This window comes from Salvia miltiorrhiza, chromosome 3, assembly GCF_028751815.1.
Source record: "Salvia miltiorrhiza cultivar Shanhuang (shh) chromosome 3, IMPLAD_Smil_shh, whole genome shotgun sequence".
Lineage (NCBI taxonomy): Eukaryota > Viridiplantae > Streptophyta > Magnoliopsida > Lamiales > Lamiaceae > Salvia > Salvia miltiorrhiza.
Genome location: NC_080389.1, coordinates 48,558,608 through 48,580,723, shown reverse-complemented (window position 1 = coordinate 48,580,723; position 22,116 = coordinate 48,558,608). Strand labels below are relative to the sequence as shown.

Sequence of the window (22,116 nt, the reverse complement as noted above, 5' to 3'; positions counted from 1 at the left end):
ATGCATAATAATAAGCATCTCTCAAAAAGGTTTCCTTTGTAAAATAACTAAACCATATTCTAGATTGTATTATTGTGATTTTATGGGATTTTTCATACTGGAACAGGGTATTATTACTCTTTGCTGTTTGGAAAAAGAAAAGCTCCTAAAAAAACAGATCCTGTTACAAAAATAAGCCAGTAAAATTATGATACAAGATCAGAAAGGCTACTATCACATTGTAAGGAAAGAAAAGCTCTCTGCTTTATTCTTAAGGGGAAAGAACTATGTGTTGATTTCAAGCTGCACGTAGCGGGGGAGGAGGAGCAGGAACAATTCCCCATCTCCGACGAACATCTTCCAAGTCCTCATCAAAATGGCGCTCATAATACACACACATCAGATCAGTGCATCTCACGCCTGCACGGAGAGCCCAAGGGAAGTAATGCTGGTAGAACAAATTCCTCTGACTTTGGCTGAATTGGGCAGTCCCCCTTGCAACCGATAGGGCGCACATGGGGAGAAGCATCTGCTCAAATTCTATGACCTTCAATGCTGATTCGCCAATCAAATTGGTAGGTAGGTCAAACAGGGTGTGCCAGAAGTCGTGCACTTCACGAGCGCGTGTTGCAACATAGGCTATTTCTTCTGTTTCCATGAACCTGACAGGTGGCCTGTCATCAGGAGAGAAGTTCCTGGATCCCATAAACTTAACATATGCCACACCAAATGTGTTTGGCAGAAGGTCCCATGCATGCCCTACATTAGCAGAGATGACACGAGGGCGCTCCAGTAGTACAGCCTGTGGAGGAGTTCATTAAAAGCTTATTCATCAATCATCAACTGAGATAATAAGATCTGTAGTTAAGGATACCAACAAATCACTTGCACCTAAAAGTCACAGAGAAATCTCCAAATTTCCTCGTCTTTTCGCATATAAGTGTGTTTTCCAGCATCTCATTCGATATGTGATGTCTAAAAATAAACTTCTAAGCCTAAACCAACAAAGAGCAAAAGAGCAAATCTAACAAGATTTCCTATCTGCTGTTTAGATGCCTAAACTAACCATGATGCTTACGACTTCAATCCATCAAAAATAGAACTTCCTACACCCTGGAATTGTACGAGATTGCGAGGCGAGTACTCTCAAAAGTTCCAAAAACATCGGCTAACAGATCTTGCAACTAAAAGTTCCTACAACCATCTTTGTTCAGGTAATGCTACTTAACTTAGTGATAAGGCCAGATGCACTAATTTAATGAACTGAGGTCCAAATATGGTCCAACTAGATTCAAAACTGAGGTTGCAGAAAGATCAAGGTCATAATCCTTGAAGGCTCTACAATAACTGTTGGGAATCTTGTAGAATATCATAATCCTTGTTTTGTTGATACCGGAATCCATAGGTCTTAATTGTAATAGACTAGAACGGTTTTGAACTCAAGTGTTAGAGTTCGTTTCTAGTTTAGCTTGCGGTTCTGAAGACTGAAGGACGAAGGGTTGAAGACTGAAGACTGAAGATACCAACTGAAGTATCAGTTGAAGAATCAGTTTGGAACTGATTACTTAATGCGTGCCACGTGGACTCAGCGGACTGATACTAAAATCAAGTATCAGTTAAACATTCTTACTCGGACTGAACTTCCAACGTTCAAAGGAAGCCACGTACTCACAAAAGTACAGCCGCATTAAATGCAGAGATCTCTGGATCCTTATCTCTGCAGAGGTCATTCATATTTGGTGGCTACTTTATCAGAAACGTCACATCTCCTGCTCTCAGCATAGCCGTTCCCACTAAACAAGGAACCTCGAAGATTGAAGCCTCAGCCCAAATTCGAATTGCTCTCCAACGGAAGAAATCTTGAGGACGTTCTACGCCAACAGATCTATTCAAGAGTTCTCCTATAAATAGCGCTCGAGGATCACTTCAATCTTCACCGATTCAACTACATACGCTGAAGTTTTGCCAAAATCGCTATTCAGCCAAAAGCTTAATCTCCCCAAAGCTTGAATCGAAGAAGAGAATTCCAAAGCCAAAAATCAGTCACTGCTGATTATACACATTCTCTTAGACCTTAGGCAAGCACTTGTTTACCCTAAGCCAAGGTCAAACTTGCTCCAAAGAACTTGTTCTTTGAAGTATAGTTGACAACCGTTCAAACCTCCTTTCCAAAGAGAGAATTGAGTGTTTGAGTGATTCGGAGTTCAGGAAGGTACTCTGACTCTGAGAAATCTTAACACGGGTTGTGTTAAGTGAGATAAGTCTTAGCACGGGGTGTGTTAAGCAGAAAAATCCGACACGAGTGAAGTGTGGGTCCTGAAGAAGGGTTTTCTTCAGTGTTACGGTTGTGTGCACCAGGCAAGCACACGGTTTGATTTGCAGTGCACCTGTTAAGCACTTGCGGAGTGGATTGTTGGTCTGATCAACCGATCGTGGATGTAGGAAATGATTTTTCCAAACCACGTAAAAGTCTCTGTGTTGTTTACAGCTTTCAGTTTTACATTCCTACTTGCGTTGTTTCAATTGATAAACTGAATACTGATTAACTGCAAAGAGAAATCTAAGACCAACTTCGTGCTCAACCAAGGCTATTTCGAAACTAAGTTTATTTTCGCTGCGTATGATATCAGTCTGACTGATCTATCTTCTGATAGTCAGGAAGAGTGTTATCATCTCTGTTTTAGCAAACACGATTGAAGCCCTTACGTGCATCAGTTAAGTTCCAGTAACTTAACTGACAACTCCTTACTGAAGAGCTTTCAGTATCAGTCGTCAACCCTGTTGGTCAAAACTGTTTTCAGTTAACAGGAGTCTTTGTTTGCGTGTAAAGTTTCGTTTTGATCTCTATCTTGAGATCCCTCAGTTTGAGAAAACAAAAATAGCCCATAGGTGTATTCCCCCCCCCATACACCTATTCGAGACCCTTCGGACCTAACAATTTGTATCAGAGCAGGTTGTTCGCAAGAGCATTCTATTTTTGATTAGGTTCTAATTGAACTAGATCATTTTTCTCACAGGTCTCGGAAAAGTTTTTCTCTTTCAATTTGTGCTTGCTATCTGCTCTATCTGTTGTTATCTGTTCTCTCTTTTTTGATGGAGACTAACCACAACAGATTATCTTCTCTACCTATGTTTAGCATTGAAAAATACGATATATGGAAGTTTCGGCTTGAAAGCTTCCTCACCGCCCAACATTGCCGAATGTGGGAAGTCAACACCAACGGACCAATCACCATCACCGAAACAGTCAAAAGGGTTCCTGTTGATCCACATCAGGATCCTTACGATGAGGTCCAGCCCAAGCAAAAGGCAGACTTCACCACAGAAGAAAAGAAGCAAGATGAGCTAGACAACCTCGCCAAAAGCATCATCTCCGGCACCGCTCCTGACAAACATGTCATGAAGATCATCAAGTGCGGAACTGCAAAGGAGATGTGGGACATTCTCAAAAGAATGTGCGTAGGTTTCGAGGAAATCAAGGAGAATAAGCTATCCATAGCTTGTCAGAAGTTCGACTCCTTCCTCATGCTCAAGAATGAATCTGTCGAGGAGATGGAACTCAAATTCAATAAAATCCTGAATGAAGTTCAATCTATCTCCAAAGACAAGTACACTCAACGAGAAATCAACCTGAAGATTCTTCGAGCACTGCCACGAGGAGAATGGCATATCTACTCAGTTGCTCATCAGCATAAGCCTGGATTCAGTCACCTCCCGACAAACAAGCTTTTCTCTGATCTCATGGCAAATGAGTTCGACCTTCAGAGAAATCTTAGAATCAAGAAGGCTGGAGGATCAGATGAAGATGGTCCATCAACCTCAAGAGGAGCAGCACTAAAAGCTTCAACGAGAGAAGGCAAGAAGCAAATCAAGGAACCTGCGGAACTCAACCCTGAGGACTTCTTCAGTCAATATGCTTTGTTGACTGAAAGATTCAACAAGATGGAGTCCAAATTCTGCAATTACAGAAGGTTCCACAAGCAGCACAACAAAGGAAAAGAAAGAGAAAGCAACTCCAGACATTCCACTGATCGAAGCGGAGAAAGGAAGTCAGCCGCTTACGACATCAAAGACATGGAATGCTTTGGATGCAGAAAGAAAGGGCACTTTCGAAGTGAATGCCCTGAACTGACTCAATCTGAGCGCAAAGAGCTGAAAGCCAAGAAGGATCGCGGCTTTTCTAAGAAGAAAGCGATGGTTGCTGACGATGCTGATTCTTTCGAAGACATATCAGAATCATCCGACTTCAACTCTACCAGCTCAGATGATGAGAGCCAAGCCCTGATGGCCAATGGATCTGAAAGCGTGGCTGACAACAGCTACGACAATGGAATGAATGGCTCAAAGGTAATCTCTCATTCAAAAACTCCTTATACTGATAACTTCCTGATGTTTTCAGGAGACCACTCAGAATCTGGAGAAAGCTCATCCGATGAAACTGACGAGTTCAATAAGCTCATGACTGATCACTGTCAGTTGAGGAAACTGTTCGAAGATCTCCTCAAGCAGAATCAAAAAATGGAAAATGAGATCAATGATGAATGAGCCAAGAATCAGACAATCATCTACTTTCCGGATGAAACTTATCTTGATCAACTAATCATGGAGAACAGTCGACTGGAAGAAAAGCTCAAAATCTCCAACTCGGAATGTGATAGAGCATCTCATGAGATCAAGAGACTCAATCACAAGCTGGAAGAAATAGTCAAGAACTGCATGATGAATTCTCCCATGATGAGCAACTTTCCATCAAAAGGCCTTGTTAGAAGCATTGGAGGAAAGATTGCAGCTGACAAAGGAAAGAATGTCATGATCAATTCAAAGGACGATACTTCTGAAGTCACCACATCAGAAAAATCAAGAGATCATGATATGGATGAAGTTTGCAAACGCAAATTGATGGCAAGAACAAATGTTCCACCTCCAAGGAGCTTCAGACGAGCAAAGGAGGCCCCTAACTAGATCGCCTTACTGAGAAGACTGGAAAGTAGATTTCAGTCAAAGATCGGGGAAGGAACATCAGGAATCAAGAAGAATCTTCCTCACCAGTCCAGAAGGAAGAACAACCATATCTGTCAGAAACTGAAATCAGTTCAGTTTCAGAAAGAACCACATCCATGGAGACAAAGCAATGAGTCCAGACGAGCTAAGCAGCATCCACGACGACAAGCAACTGGACATCAGCAAGACCAGTTCTGAAGCAGATATGGGTTCCAAAGGGAACTCGAGTTGATATCGAAGCACCCAAATCTTGATTGGGTACTCAAATTAACTCTTCCTTGCAGGTCAAAAACAAGAAACTTAAAAAGAAGGAAGAAGTTAAAGCCTCAATCAGAACATGGTATCTGGATAGCGGCTGCTCGAAGCACATGACGGGCTACAAAGAATATCTATCTCAGTATGTTGAGAAAGCTGGATCCAAAGTTGCATTCAGAGACAACTCAATCGGAGAAACAAAAGGCTATGGTGTGCTCAACATGGGTAACGCCAGTATCAGTAATGTTAGCTTTGTTTCTAGTCTTAAACATAATTTGTTATCTGTGAGTCAATTTTGTGACAGCGGTTTTACAGTGAAGATCAAGAAGGATGAATTCACTGTTAGAAACATTCAAAAGAAGGTGGTTCTGAAAGGATTCAGACAAGGGAGTCTCTACGTCGTCTCATGGGAAGATAACCCTCCAGAAATGTGCCTCATCAGCAAAAGCATCTCGGAGCTCAACTGGCTGTGGCATAGGAGACTCAACCATCTCAATTTCAAGACGATCAACAAGCTTGCTAAATATCAACTGGTAGAAGGTCTGCCTTCTATTGTGTTCCAGAAGAAGCAAGAATGTGAAGCATGTCAAAGAGAAAAGTAGACACGGATGTCATTCAAGTCAAAGTCAGGACACTCATCTGGAAGAATTCTTAAACTACTTCACATGGATCTGTTTGGCCCAATTTCTCCAAGAAGCTACAATGGTAGGAAGTACACCTTAATTGTTGTGGATGACTATTCACGATACACTTAGGTTATCTTTCTTTTCAATAAGAAAGAAACACTGGAGGAACTGCCAAAGCTGCTGAGAAGACTGAGCGTCGAAGATGAAGTTAACATCATCAGCATCAGATTAGATCGTGGGACTGAGTTTCTCAATACTGTCATTCGTGAGTATTGTGAGGAACAAGGAATCAGTCATCAAACTTCTGCAGCAAGGACTCCTCAACAGAACGGAGTAGCTGAAAGAAGGAACATGTCTTTGAAGGAAGCAGCAAGAATGATGCTAGCCAAATCAAAACTCTCCTTGAAGTTTTGGGCTGAAGCAGTCAACAACGCATGCTACTCTCAGAATCGCTCCTTCCTTACTCAAAGACATGGAAAAACTCCATACGAGCTATGGAAGAACAAGAAGCCTTCAATAGCATACTTTCGGTTCTAGGTGTTTCATCCACAACAATGATAAGAAGAGGTTAAACACATTTGATAGCAAGGCTGATACAGAAATCTTTCTTGGATACTCTGGAACAGACCGATCCAGCAAAGCCTATCGAGTGTTTAATTCTCAAACTCTGTGTGTTGAAGAAATACCACATGTTGTCTTTGATGAGTCTACAGATGGTTTCAGGGAACAGGAAACTGTGAGATGTGTTGAGAACACTGAAGTTTCCAAAGCTGAAATCGACAACACCGAGTCTTCTACTGTCTTGGTGTGGGGACCAGGAAAAGATGAAGATACTGAGAAGCTTCAGTATCAGAAGATCAGTCAAAGGTCTGAAGCTCAGACTGAAGCTAATGCAGATGGCATCAGTCAAGGGGGAACTCCAGTTGCTGAAGATCGAGTTGAACGTGCCGAAGCAGCTCCAGCTCAACTCTCCCCTGCTCCAGAAGGTGCTCAACACTTCAGAACCATTCTGACTGAAGAAGCCCCACCATCTCCAGAAGAGATCAAGAAGTATCGAAGATGGTTTGAACTCCATTCAAAGGAGAATATCATTGGAGAACCATCAGATGGTGTCAAGACTCGAAGATCAATGTGCAACCGCGTCTTTGATATCAATCAGAACTGCATCAACAAAGATAAGAATTTCAGCTATTTCTTATCATCTACAGAGCCCAAGGATGTCGAAGAAGCTCTGAAGTCCACTTAGTGGGTCATCGCAATGCAAGAAGAACTCAATGAATTCAACCGGAATTCAGTTTGAGAGCTTGTGGATCGACCAGACGATGCAAAGGTGATTGGTTTGAAATGGATTTTCAAAAACAAGAAAGACGAAGAAGGAAACGTAGTGAGAAACAAAGCAAGGCTTGTAGCGAAAGGTTACAGTCAAGAAGAAGGAATCGACTACGATGAGACGTTCGCTCCAGTTGCCAGATTGGAAGCAGTCAGACTCTTCTTAGCCTTCGCAGCTCACAAAGGTTTCAAGGTACACCAAATGGATGTGATGTGTGCATTTCTCAATGGAGTGCTCACCGATGAAGTCTATGTGGAACAACCTCCAGGCTTTGAGGTTGCTGGACTAAAAAAGGTGTACAAGCTGAAGAAAGCGCTCTATGGCTTGAAGTAAGCTCCGAGAGCATGGTATGATACTCTCTCTGAGTATCTTGTTGAACAAGGTTTCAAGAAATGATCTGTGGACAGAACATTGTTCACTCTCAAAGAAGGAAAAGATCTCTTGCTTGTTCAGATTTATGTCAATGACATAATCTTCGGATCCAAATCCGAAAATATGTGCAAGAAGTTTGCTGACATCATGACCAACAAATTCTAGATGTCCATGATGGGAGAAATGAATTTCTTTCTCGGATTACAAGTCAAGCAGACCAGCGAAGAAATACTGATCAGTCAGTCCAAGTATGCCAAGGAACTGATAGCCAAGTTCGGTATTCAGCACATGAAATCAGTCAAGATCCCAATGAATACAAACTGGAAAGTAGATCCAGGTTCAGAAGGAAAATCTTTCTCTTCAACGAAGTACAGAGAAATCATTGGATCATTGCTGTATTTGACTGCGAGCAGACCAGATATTGCATATGCAGTCGAGGTTTGTGTGAGATATCAGTCAGATCCAAAAGAAGCTCATTTGGATGCAGCAAAGCGAATTTTGCGATATCTCAAAGGCACACCCAATTTAGGATTATGGTACCCAGCTGACGACGACTTCAAGCTCACCGGATATTCAGATTCAGATTTTGCAGGATGCAAAATTGATCGCAAATCAACCTCCGGAACCTGTCAATTCCTAGGCAACAAGCTCATCTCTTAGTTTTCAAAGAAACAGACTTCAGTCACCACCTCCACAACTGAAGCTGAATATGTATCTGCCGGAAGCTGCTGTTCACAACTCCTATGGTTAGTCCAACAGTTGAAGGACTATGGGATAGACGAAAAGGAAGTCCCAATTTATTGAGACAGCTCCAGCGCTATTGCAATCTCCCAGAATCCAGTTCATCACACCAGAGTCAAGCATATTGCTATTCGACATCACTTTATTCGTGATCACGTCGAAAAGAAGAATATCTCTGTGGAATAGATTCCAACTGCTGTTCAGAGAGCGGACTTGCTGACCAAGGCTCTTCCAGAAGAAAGGTTCAACGATCTGTGTGGAAGAATCGGCCTCATCAACCCTGAAGAGTGATGCTGTGTTTGAAGATTTTCTCAAACAGTCATGTTGACTGGTGGTCAACCAACTGCTGTTCTACGACCGTTGACGTGGAAAGCAATGAAGACAAGCGCTCATCTGAAAAGAAGTCATTCTGATGATTCAACCAGGAACAAGTGGTATCGACTGACTACAACGATCAGTCGATCAGTAAGTATTTTAAAAGCTTACTATTTAAAATCAGTTACTTCAGTTAAGAGCTTTGTGTTTTAGTTCAAAATCTTTCTCTAACTGATCAGTTTCTTTCAAAACCTTTAACTGATTGTTGGAAATTGGAATATCCGAGAAGGACAAGTATTTTAAAAATGGGAAAATCTGTTTTGATTGAACTTGTCATGATCTTCTCCAAAAATCTTTCCAACCTCTTTTTGCCTCTGTGATCAAATTTCTTGAGAACCTTATTGACATGACATAATGCAATGATACCTCTCACATTTTTGAAGCTTCAGTCCCCTGCAGTGACGGCGGACGTGAATTTTTCTTCAAAAACATTTTAGGCACAATTTTCGAAAAACTTTTCATCTTCTTACTTGGTAAAATTTGTCTATTTCTACCATGTTGTCTTCGCATATTTTCTGCATCAACTAACAACTCTCCACAGCCTTCATTGTGAGAAAATTTTTCAATCTTTCCAAAGTTGCAGAGAAAATTTGTTCCGACAAAAGGAGAAATCAATGACTGCAAAGTCATAGAGTGGGAGAATGACGGTCACATACCTGGTCTTCACCGGACCCTTCCACTGGATCTCAACGTCTCTCCGACATCAAAGTTTGCTCTACCCTCACTTGTATCCAGCGAAGCGAGTGTCTTCCATCCTCATGCCCAGACCATACGGTTTGAAGTACCTATCTCAAGTAGATGGACTTCACCTATTTCTCAGGCGAGCTTCTCACCTTTTCGTGAAGCTTCCGTGTGGTGCAACAGCAATGAGCAGGAGCTCGTTGTCAACCGGCGCAACATCGACAGTGCTAGTCCTCACAACTATCACTGATTCGATTTTTCATCCTCACCTTCTCTTTCCTACATGTATGACAAGCCGTGTTTTGATCTAATTCTTTCATCAAAGGCTTGCCATGCATTTCCTTCGTTTCTCATCCCCACTTCTCGAACTCCTCTTTCTCACCCTCTTCGTCTGTCTCCTCGCTCCCCGGATTGTATGTATAGCGGCATCTCATGATTATCTCAAAGATGCTATACATACTTTCCTTTCCTTCACACTGCTCTTCTCCATCTCTCTGTCTCCCTCACTTCTCCGTCTCCCTTCTCATCCCTCTTTCTCCACCCTGGCGTCCTCCTCCTTCTGCATATTCAGGACTCTTCCTCTTCTCAAGTCCTCAGCACTTGTACCTTCTCATATTCGAAGTTGAAGTCCCATCTGATCATAGCTTCCATCCTCATCTCTCTTTTTTATGTTGCCAAAAAGGGGGAAAGTGGGAAAGTCAGAAGTCAGAGAGAAACCTTCCCTAAGGTTGCTCCTGTACCTTCTTTCTTGACTGAAGATAGGATAGCTTAAGGATCACCAGAAGGATGACGTTTCAGAAGAGACCTCGTTTCAACGGAAAACAAGTGAGAGTGGAACAAGCTTAGGAACATGAAGACATAAGATGAAGATCAAGAAGTTCAAGGCGCAACCAAGCAGACTGCTGGAGTCCATAGGCTTTCCCATGTTGTTTTTGTTTTTACTTTTACTCTAATGTAAGTCTTGCACTGTACCTCGACTGATGGCTTATCAGTCTTATTTCTTTAATGAAAAGAACTTCTTTTTTATCTCAACCTGAAGACAATAACTCTTTGTCCAGGCTCTGATTAATGTTTTCCTGTCTTCACCTCGTTCTCTTTTTGAACTGTTGTGTTCTTGACTCTAAGTACAAGTTTTTAGGTTCTATTGTTAAGGGGGAATTGTATTCACCCAGTTTTAGAACTTGTGCTCTGAGTTCAATCTTTTGTTGTCTAGAACTGCTGTATGGTTTTGGCATCATCAAAAAGGGGGAAATTGTTGGGAATCTTGTGGAATATCCTAATCCTTATTTTGATGATACCAAAATCCATAGGTCTTAATTGTAATAAACTAGAACGGTTTTGAACTCAAGTGTTAGAGTTCGTTTCTAGTTTAGCTTGCGGTTCTGAAGACTGAAAACTAAAGACTGAAGGACGAAGGGCTGAAGACTGAAGACTGAAGATACCAACTGAAGTATCAGTTGAAGAATCAGTTTGGAACTGATTACTTAATGCGTGCCGCGTGGACTCAGCGAACTGATACTAAAGTCAAGTATCAGTTAAACATTCTACCTCGGACTGAACTTCCAACGTTCAAAGGAAGCCACGCACTCACAAAAGTACAGCCGCATTAAATGCAGAGATCTCAGGATCCTTATCTCTACAGAGGTCATTCCTATTTGGTGGCTACTTTATCAGAGACGTCACATCTCCTAGTCTCAGCATAGCCGTTCCCACCAAACAAGGAACCTCGAAGATTGAAGCCTCAAGTCCAAATTCCAATAGCTCTCCAACGGAAGAAATCTTGAGGATGTTCTACGCCAACGAATCTATTCAAGAGTTCTCCTATAAATAGCGCTCGAGGATCACTTCAATCTTCACCGATTCAACTACATACGCTGAAGCTCTGCCAAAATCGCTACTCAGCTAAAAGCTTAATCTCCCCAAAGCTTGAATCGAAGAAGAGAATTCCAAAGCCAAAAATCAATCACTGCTGATTATACACATTCTCTTAGACCTTAGGCAAACACTTGTTTACCCTAAGCCAAGGTCAAACTTGCTCCAAAGAACTTGTTCTTTGAAGTATAGTTGGCAACCGTTCAAACCTCATTTCCAAAGAGAGAATTGAGTGTTTGAGTGATTCGGAGTTCAGGAAGGTACTCTAACTCTGAGAAATCTTAACACGGGTTGTGTTAAGTGAGAAAAGTCTTAGCACGGTGTGTGCTAAGCAGAGAAATCCGACACGAGGGAAGTGTGGGTCCTGAAGAAGGGTTTTCTTCAGTGTTACGGTTGTGTGCACCAGGTAAGCACACGGTTCGGTTTGCAGTGCACCTGTTAAGCACTTGCGGAGTGGATTGTTGGTCTGATCAACCGACCGTGGATGTAGGAAAGGGTTTTTCCAAACCACGTAAAAGTCTATGTGTTGTTTACAGCTTTCAGTTTTACATTCCTACTTGCGTTGTTTCAATTGATAAACTGAATACTGATTAACTGCAAAGAGAAACCTAAGACCAACTTCGTGCTCAACCAAGGCTATTTCGAAACTAAGTTTATTTTCGTTACGTATGATATCAGTCTGACTGATCTATCTTCTGATAGTCAGGAAGAGTGTTATCATCTCTGTTTTAGCAAACACGACTGAAGCCCTTACGTGCATCAGTTAAGTTCCAGTAACTTAACTGACAACTCCTTACTGAAGAGCTTTCAGTATCAGTCGTCAACCCTGTTGGTCAAAACTGTTTTCAGTTAACAGGAGTCTTTGTTTGCGTCTAAAGTTTTGTTTTGATCTCTATCTTGAGATCCCTCAGTTTGAGGAAACAAAAATAGCCCATAGGTGTATTCCCCCCCTCCCATACACCTATTAGAGACCCTCCAGACCTAACAATAACAAATGAGTAAGAATGCTTGCAACAAGCCTGAAAAGATTAGTATGTTGGGTTCTTCTCCAGCTAATATGGATGTGTTAAGAACAATTTGCCTCTTAATATCTATAAACGAAATGTACACTGCGAACATCAAATGAAACCAGTCGAGAAACTAAATTAGTGTCTAAAAATAATGTGTAAAAAAGTAAATAATAGCAGCAATTTTATTTTTGTGATGAATGAAAAGCCCACCCTCCATTCTGGACTTGTGATGAATGTAGGAATCGGGAGATGCAGACATAGTTAAATAAACATGATTTTGGCAATAATTTCAGACGGGATTTCAGCATTTTTACGCATAAACATGGATTTCAGTAATCACATCAACAAAATTCATTCAACATCTTCACCATAAAAAAAAATGTAAGGTGAGATCATCTTCCATAAATACCTCTTCTTCAATCTGCTGTTGTGTCCCCAAATTCTGGAATTGAAGATGCAAAATCTGGAATTCAATATGCAGACGAGGGAGAAGGGGAATTAGGGTTCAAGAAGAATGATGATGGGTGTTTAGTATCAAATAATAATAATAATAATAATAATAATAATAATAATAATAATAATAATAATAATAATAATAATAATAATAATTACTATTTTTATTATTATTATTATTATTATTATTATTATTATTATTATTATTATTATTATTATTATTATTATTATTATTATTATTATTATTATTATTATTATTGACTTGTAAATCTATATATTATATGAAAGCACATTTCTAACGTTAATATTTTGCCGGCAAATTAGATATTTTGATTCTTTTTCAAAAATTGTCAATTTAAATATTCATTATGCATCTTAAATTAAAGATTGGATTTAAGAATCACAAAAAATAGATTCAAAACAAATAAATTATAATAATTTAAAGCTGTAAATTTTAGTTTTGTGAGGGAGAAGTTTTTAATGACATTGAACGGATTTGAGTATGAATATTGTATGAACATGTAGCACATCTCTTGAATTAAGAAAACGTGTTCCTAATCCAAACCACCAATCTCCAAAATCTAAATCCCCTCACGTTTTTTTCCCACCAAATTCGTCATGAATATTTTTCGGGTCAGAATCATGGAGGTCAAGAGCAGGGAAAGACAAACAAGGAGAGGAACAAAAATGCATTAATTTATCTTGAATTTATGTTTTCTATAATTCCAGAATAATGGTAATTAGAGATGTTACCATTATTTTCGGTAGTGGATTTGGTTATGTTGATCTAGTTAAGGGATCTCAGAATAAATCATAGCCCTCACTCATGCTCCTTTTAAAAGCGAGGCCCACTTTATATGTATTTGCATTTTGGGTCACCTAGAGAGAAACTGCTATATCCACTCCGAAATTACTCCCTCCACTCTCGCACCATCACTCATTGGTTGTCCTTCCGCTAAATTCCAAATTCTACATTGCCAGCCCCCCCTGGAAGATTCAATAAATGACAGGAAGCAGTATCCTCGTGCTCCATAATACTTTTCATGGCTCCATACGGTAGATCTGATCAAGAAAAGGTGAAAGGTAATTAGAAAAGCATGTTCTTGAATCCAACTCATTTCACTTTACTGATGCGTGATATGTTTTCGAATTGTTTGCTCAATTGTATATAGCTGTTGATTTGATTTGTGGGCTATGATATTTTCTGGTGGAGTGTTATGTATCATATTTATGGAGTTGTAATTACAATTAGTTAAATTCATGAAGAATAAATTAAGTTCTGCATAATTATTGATGTTCAAAGTTGCTGCTCATGCCTGCCATTTCCTATTGGGTTAATACTGATGTTTATATAGTGGGATCTTTAATTTTTGATTATTGGTTTCCTGTAGCCTTAGATTAAAGCAAAATATTGTTTCAGAAACTGAAAGTTGATATTTGTTTGGATAATTAAAGTTGGAGGAAATAAGATTCTCTACATAGTTGAAATCAGGGCTATCTATTAGTTTGTATTCTCTTGGAATTTCTACATAGACATACAAAATTTAGTATTTGATCAGGTTCTGATTGTCACTTCCCATCTGCATTGCCCAGATTAAGCTTGTAACTTTTGATCATAGACGAATAGGAGATATTGGTCGTGGAGTTAGCAGCGGTGGAGGGCAGAGTTCGTTGGGTTACTTGTTTGGTAGCGGTGAGGCTCCAAAACCAGCAGTGGGGAAAGCACAAGCTGCACCGAGTGAGAGTAGTGTTGCTAGTCAAGAACCTTGGCCAAAGCCTAATGCCGCTCCTAAGCCAGTAGACGTTAGCAAGCAGATTCCTGCAGGGATTCATAGTAGCTCTTGGGAACCTTGTGGAATATCTTAACCCTTATTTTGATGATACAAAAATTCATAGGTCGTAATTGTAATAGACTAGAATTGTTTTGAACTCAAGTGTTAGAGTTCAGTTCTAGTGTAGCTTGCGGTGTCGAAGACTGAAGATTGAAGACTGAAGAACGAAGGACTGAAGACTGCAGATACCAACTGAAGTATCAGTTGAAGAATCAGTTGGGAACTGATTACTTAATGTGCGCAATGGACTGATACTAAAGTCAAGTATCAGTTGAACATTCCTCCTAGGACTGATCTTCCAACGTTCAGAGGAAGCCACGTACTTACAAAGTACAGCTGTATTAAATGCAGAGATCTCAGGATATCCTTATCTCTATAGAGGTCATTCCTATCTGGTGGTTACTTTTCAGAGACGTCACATCTCATGTCCATCAAGAGAGCCGTTTCCACCCAGACAAGGAACCTCGAAGATTGAAGCCTCAGCCCAAATTCGAATTACTCTCCAACGGAAGAAATCTTGATGACGTTCTACGCCAACGGATCTATTCAAGAGTTCTCCTACAAACAACACTCGAAGATCACTTCAACCTTCACCGATTTAACGACATAAGCTGAAGCTCTACCGAAATTGCTACTCAGCCTAAAGCTTAACCTCCCCAAAGCTTGAATCGAAGAAGAGAATTCTAAAGCCAAAATCAGTCACTGCTTATTACACATATTCTCTTAGACCTTAGGCAAACCTCTGTTTACCCAGAAGCTAAAGGTCAAACTTGCTTCAAAGAACTTGTTCTTTGTAGTATAGTTGGCACTCGTTCAAACCTTTCTCCCAAAAGAGTGTTTGAGTGATTTGGAGTTCAGAAAGGTACTCTGACTCTGAGTGAGAAGTCTTAGCACGGGTTGTGCTGAGCAAGAGAAATTCGACATGAGTGAAGTGTGGGTACTGAAGAAGGGTTTTCTTCAGTGGTACGGTTGTGTGCACCCGACAAGCACACGGTTTGGTTTGCAGTGCACCTGTTAAGCACTTGCGGAGTGGATTGTTGGTCTGATCAACCAATCGTGGATGTAGGAAAGGGTTTTTTCGAACCACGTAAAAGTCTCTGTGTTGTTTACAACTTTCAGTTTTACATTCTTACTTGTGTTATTTCAATTGATAAACTGAACACTGATTAACTGCAAAGAGAAACCTAAAAACCAACAACGTGCTCCACCGAGGCTATTGCGAAACTAAGTTTAATTTCCGCTGCGTATGATATCAGTCTGACTGATCTATCTTCTGATAGTCAGGAAGAGTGTTATCATCTCTGTTTTAGCAAACCCGACTGAAGCCCTTACTTGCATCAGTTAAGTTTCAGCAACTTAACTGATAACTCCTTACTGAAAAGCTTTCAGTATCAGTCGTCAACCCTGTTTGGTCAAAACTGTTTTCAGTAAAACAGGAGTCTGTGTTTGCGTGTAAAGTTTTATTTTGATCTCTATCTGAGATCCCTCTGATTGAGGAATTATAAAAATAGCCCATAGGTGTATTCCTCCCCCATACACCTATTCGAGACCCTCTGGACCTAACAATTGGTATCAGAGCAGGTTCTTCGCAAGAACTATCTATATCTGATTAGGTTCTAATTAAACTAGATCATTTTTCTCAAAGGTCTCGAAAAAATTCTCTATTTCTTTTTGTGCTTGCTATCTGTTCTATCTGCTGTTATATGTTCTCTCTTTTTTGATGGATACTAACCACAGCAGATTATCTTCTCTACCTATGTTTAGTATTGAAAAATATGACATATGGAAGTTTCGGCTTGAAAGCTTCCTCACCGCCCAACATTACCGAATGTAGGGAAGTCATCACCAGCGGACCAATCATCATCACCGAAACTATCAAAAAGGTTCCTGTCGACCATCATCAGGATCCTTACGATGAGGTCCAACCCAAGCAAAAGGCAGACTTCACCACCAAAGAAAGGAAGCAAGATGAGCTTGACAACCTCGCCAAAAGCATCATCCCCAGCACCGTTCTTGACAAGCATGTCATGAAGATCATCAAGTGCGGAACTGCAAAGGAGATGTGGGACATTCTGGAAAGAATGTGCGTAGGTTCCAAGGAAATCAAGGAGAATAAGCTATCCATAGCTTGCCAGAAGTTCGACTCCTTCCTCATGCTCAAGAATGAATCTATCGAGGAAATGGAACTTAGATTCAATCAAATCTTGAATGAAGTTCAATCCATTTCTAAAGACAAATACACTCAACGAGAAATCAACCTGAAAATTCTTCGAGCACTGCCACGAGGAGAATGGCAGATCTACTCAGTCGCTCATCAACATAAGCCTGGATTCAGTCAGCTCCCGACAAACAAGCTTTTCTCCTGATCTCATGGCAAATGAGGTCGACCTTCTGAGAAATCTTGGAAACAAGAAGGCTGGAGGATCAGACGAAGATGGTCCATCAACCTCAAGAGGAGTTGCACTGAAAGCCTCAACAAGAGAAGGCAAGAAGCAGATCAAGGAACCAACGGAACTCAACCCAGAGGACTTCTTCAGTCAATATACTTTGTTGACTGAAAGATTCAACAAAATGGAGTCCAAGTTCCGGAAGTACAGAAGGTTCCACAAGCAGCACTACAAAGGAAAGGAAAGAGAAAGCAACTCCAGACATTCCACAGATCGAAGCGGAGAAAGGAAGTCAGCCGCTTACGACATCAAAGACATGGAATGCTTTGGACGTAGAAAGAAAGGGCACTTTCGAAATGAATACCCTGATCTGACTCAAGCTGAGCGCAGAGAGCTGAAAGCTAAGAAAGATCGTAGCTTTTTGAAGAAGAAAGCGATGGTTGCTGACGATGCTGATTCTTCCAAAGACACATCAGAATCATTCGACTTCGACAGTTCCAGGCTTCCAGCTCAGACGATGAGAGCCGAGCCCTGATGGCCAATGAATCTGAAAGCGTGGCTGACAACAGCTACGACAATGGAATGAATGGCTCAAAGGTAATCTCTCATTCAAAAACTCCTTATACTGATAACTTCCTGATGCTTTCAGGAGACCACTCAGAATCTGGAGAAAGCTCATCCAATGAAATTGACGAGTTTGATCAGCTCATGACTGATCACTGTCAGTTGAGGAAAATGTTCGAAGATCTCCTCAAGCAGAATCAAAAAATGGACAAGGAGATCAATGATGAACGAGCTAGGAATCAGACAATCATCTACTTTCCGGATGAAACTTGTCTTGATCAGCTAATCATGGAGAACAGCCGACTGGAAGAAAAGCTCAGAATCTCCAACTCATAATGTGAGAGAGCATCTCATGAGATCAAGAGGCTCAATCACAAGCTGGAAGAAACAGTTAAGAACTGCATGATGCAGTCTCCCATGATGAGCAACTTTCCATTGAAAGGTCTTGTTAAAAGCATTGGAGGAAAGGTTGCAGCTGACAAAGGAAATAAGATCATGATCATTTCAAAGGACGATCCTTCTGAAATCACAACATTAGAAGAATCAAAAGATCATGATATGGATGAAGTTCGCAAACGCAAACTGATGGCAAGATCAAATGTTCCACCTCCACGGAGCTACAGACGAGCAAATGAGGCCCCCAACCAGTTCATCCTACTAAGAAGACTGGAAAGCAGATTTCAGTCAAAGATCGGGGAAGGAACATCAGGAATCAAGAAGAATCTTCCTCACCAATCCAGGGGGAAGAAAGGCCACATCAGTCAGAGACTGACATCAGTATAGTTTCAGAAGGAACAACATCCATGGAGACCAAACAATGATGAGTCCAGTCGAGCCAAGCGACATCCATGACGACAAGCAACTGGACATCAAATGACTCATGTCACACGACATCAGTTAAGTCTCCATCAGTCTGCAAAGACTCGAGTATCTCAAGGAAGATACTTCACCGAGCAAAGAAGACCTCAACCACTCATCAGATAGAACTGCTACAAGAGTGAGGCCTTCAAAGGAAATTCTCAACAGAAGAATGCTCGTGTGCCAACTGAAGCGCCAACAACGTCAATCAGACGATCAACAAAGCGCAAGAGATCAGCCAGACCAATTTTGAAGCAGATATGGGTTCCAAAGGGAACTCGAGCTAACATCGAAGGACCCAAATCTTGATTGGGTGCCTGAAGCAACTCTTCCTTGCAGGTCAATGTCAGGAAACACAAAAAGAAGGAAGAGGTTAAAGCTTCAATCAGAACATGGTATCTGGATAGTGGCTGCTCGAAGCACTTGACGGGCTACAAAGAATATCTATCTCAGTATGTTGAGAAAGCTGGATCCAAAGTTGCATTCGGAGACAACTCAATTGGAGAAACAAAAGGCTACGGTGTGCTCAACATGGGTAACGCCAGTATCAGTAATGTTAGCTTTGTTTCTGGTCTTAAACATAATCTGTTGTCTGTGAGTCAATTTTGTGACAGCGGTTTCACAGTGAAGATCAAGAAGGATGAATTCACTGTTAGAAACAATCAAAAGAAGGTGGTTCTGAAAGGATTCAGACAAGGGAGTCTCTACGTCGTTTCATGGGAATACAGCCCACCAGAAACATGCCTCATCAGCAAAAGCAGCTCAGAGCTCAACTGGTTGTGGCACTACAGACTCAACCATCTCAACTTCAAGACGATCAACAAGCTTGCTAAACATCAACTGGTAGAAGGTCTGCCTTCTATTGTGTTCCAGAAGAAGCAAGAATGTGAAGCATGTCAAAGAGGAAAGCAGACACGAATGTCATTCAAGTCAAAGTCAGGACACTTATCTGAAAGAATTCTGCATCTACTTCACATGGATCTGTTTGGCCCCATCTCTCCAAGAAGCTACAACGGTAGGAAGTACACCTTAGTAGTTGTGGATGACTATTCACGATATACTTGGGTTATCTTTCTCTTCAAGAAGAATGAGACGCTGGAGGAACTGCCAAAGCTGCTGAAAAGACTGAGCGTTGAAAAGGAAGTCAACATCATCAGTATCAGATCAGATCGTGGGACTGAGTTCCTCAATACTGTCATTCGTGAGTATTGTGATGAACAAGGGATCAGTCATCAAACTTCTGCAGCAAGAACTCCACAGCAGAACGGAGTTGCAGAAAGAAGAAACTGGTCTTTGAAAGAAAGCAGCAAGGACGATGCTAGCCGAATCAAAACTCCCCTTGAAGTTTTGGGCCGAAGCAGTCAACAACGCATGCTACACGCAAAATCGCTCCTTTCTCACTCAGAGACATGGAAAAACTCCATACGAGCTATGGAATAACAGAAAGCCATCTATTGCCTACTTTCATGCTTTCGGTTCTAAGTGTTTCATCCATAACAATGAAAAGAAGAGGTTAAACACTTTTGATAGCAAAGCTGATCCATGAGTCTTTCTTGGATACTCTGGAACAGAACGTTCAAGCAAAGCCTATCGAGTGTTTAATTCTCAAACTCTTTGTGTTGAAGAAACACCTCATGTGGTCTATGATGAGTCTACAGATGATTTCAGGGAACAGGAAACTGAAAAGTGTATCCAGAACACTGAAAGTTCCAAAGCTGAAATCCACAACACCGAGCCCTCTACTGTCTTGGTGTGGGGACCAGACAAAGATGAAGATGCTGAGAAGCTTCAGTATCAAAAGATCAGCCAAAGGTCTGAAGTTCAGACTGGAGCCAATGCAGATGGCATCAGTCAAGGGGGAACTCCAGTTGCTGAAGATCGAGTTGAACGTGAAGAAGCAGCTCCAACTCAACTCTCCCCTGCTCCAGAAGGTGCTCAACACCTCAGAACCATTCTGACCGAAGAAGCCCCACCATCTCCAGAAGAGATCAAGAAGTATCGAAGATGGTTTGAACTCCACTCAAAGGAGAACATCATTGGAGAACCATCAGATGACGTCAAGACTCGGAGATCGATGTGCAACCTCGTCTTTGACATCAATCAGAACTGTATCAACGAAGATAAGATTTTCAGCTGTTTCTTATCATCTACAGAGCCCAAGGACGTTGAAGAAGCTCTGAAGTCTACTCAATGGGTCATTGCAATGCAAGAAGAACTCAATGAATTCAATCGGAATTCAGTATGGGAGCTTGTGGATCGACCAGACGATGCAAAGGTGATTGGCTTGAAATGGATTTTCAAGAACAAGAAAGACGAAGAAGGAAATGTTGTGAGAAACAAAGCAAGGCTTGTAGCAAAAGGATACAGTCAAGAAGAAGGAATCGACTACGACGAGATGTTCACTCCAGTTGCCAGATTGGAAGCAGTCAGACTCTTCTTAGCCTTCGCAGCTCACAAAGGTTTCAAGGTACACCAAATGGATGTCAAGTGTGCATTTCTCAATGGAGTGCTCACAGATGAAGTCTATGTGGAACAACCTCCAGGGTTTGAGGTTGCTGGACCAGAAAAGGTGTACAAGCTGAAGAAAACGCTCTATGGATTGAAGCAAGCACCAAGAGCGTGGTATGATACTCTCTCGGAGTATCTTGTTGAACAAGGTTTCAAGAAAGGATCTGTGGACAGAACTCTGTTCACTCTCAAAGAAGGAGAAGATCTCTTGCTTGTTCAGATTTATGTCGATGACATAATTTTCAGATCCAAATCCGAACGCATGTGCAAAACGTTTGCTGACATCATGACCAACAAGTTCCAAATGTCCATGATGGGAGAAATGAATTTCTTTCTCGGATTGCAAGTCAAGCAGACCAACAAAGGAATACTGATCAGTCAGTCCAAGTATGCCAAGGAACTGATAGCCAAGTTTGGTATTCAGCACATGAAATCAGTCAAGATCCCAATGAACACAAACTGGAAAGTTGATCCAAGTTCAGAAGGAAAATTTGTCTCTTCGACGAAGTACAGAGAAATCATCGGATCTTTGCTGTATTTGACTGCGAGCAGACCAGACATCTCATCTGCAGTCGGGGTATGTGCAAGATATCAATCAGATCCAAATGAAGCTCATTTGGATGCAGCAAAGCGTATACTAAGATATCTCAAAGGCACACCCAATTTAGGATTGTGGTATCTAGCAGACGACGACATCAAGCTCACCGGATACTCAGACTCAGATTTTGGTGGATGCAAGCTTGATCACAAATCAACATCCGGAACATGTCAATTCCTAGGCAACAAGCTCATCTCATGGTTTTCAAAGAAGCAGACTTCAGTCGCCACCTCCACAACTGAAGCTGAATATGTTGCTGCTGCTGCTGCTGCTCACAAATCCAGTGGTTAGTCCATCAGTTGAAGGACTATGGGATCGACGACAAGGAAGTCCTAATCTATTGCGACAGCTCCAGTGCTATTGCAATATCCCAGAATCTTGTTCATCACACCAGAGTTAAGCATATTGCTATTCGACATCACTTCATCCGTGATCATGTCGAAAAGAATAATATCTCTGTGGAATGGATTCCCACTGCTGTTCAGAGAGCGGACCTGCTGACCAAGGCTCTTCCAGAAGAGAGGTTCAATGATCTGTGCGAAAAGATCGGCATCATCAACCCTGAAGAGTAATGCTGTGTTTGAAGACTTTCTCAAACAGTCATGCTGACTGGTGGTCAACCGCCGACGTGGAAAGCTATGAAGTCAGAATGCTCATCTGATGAAGAAGTCATC

At 41.3% G+C, this 22,116-nt stretch overlaps 1 protein-coding gene across 2 annotated transcripts in view; it reads right to left on the bottom strand.

Moving 5' to 3' along the window:
* Positions 1-55: 55 nt before the first annotated feature.
* LOC131016276 (ubiquinone biosynthesis protein COQ4 homolog, mitochondrial-like) overlaps positions 56-22,116 on the bottom strand; it is a 96,251-nt gene continuing 74,190 nt past the window's right edge. For both annotated transcript variants that reach the window (XM_057944923.1, XM_057944924.1), the window contains one exon: positions 56-781. In XM_057944923.1, the coding sequence (XP_057800906.1) occupies positions 278-781 (504 nt within the window). In that variant the 3' untranslated portion in view covers positions 56-277. The remainder of the gene's footprint in view (positions 782-22,116) is intronic.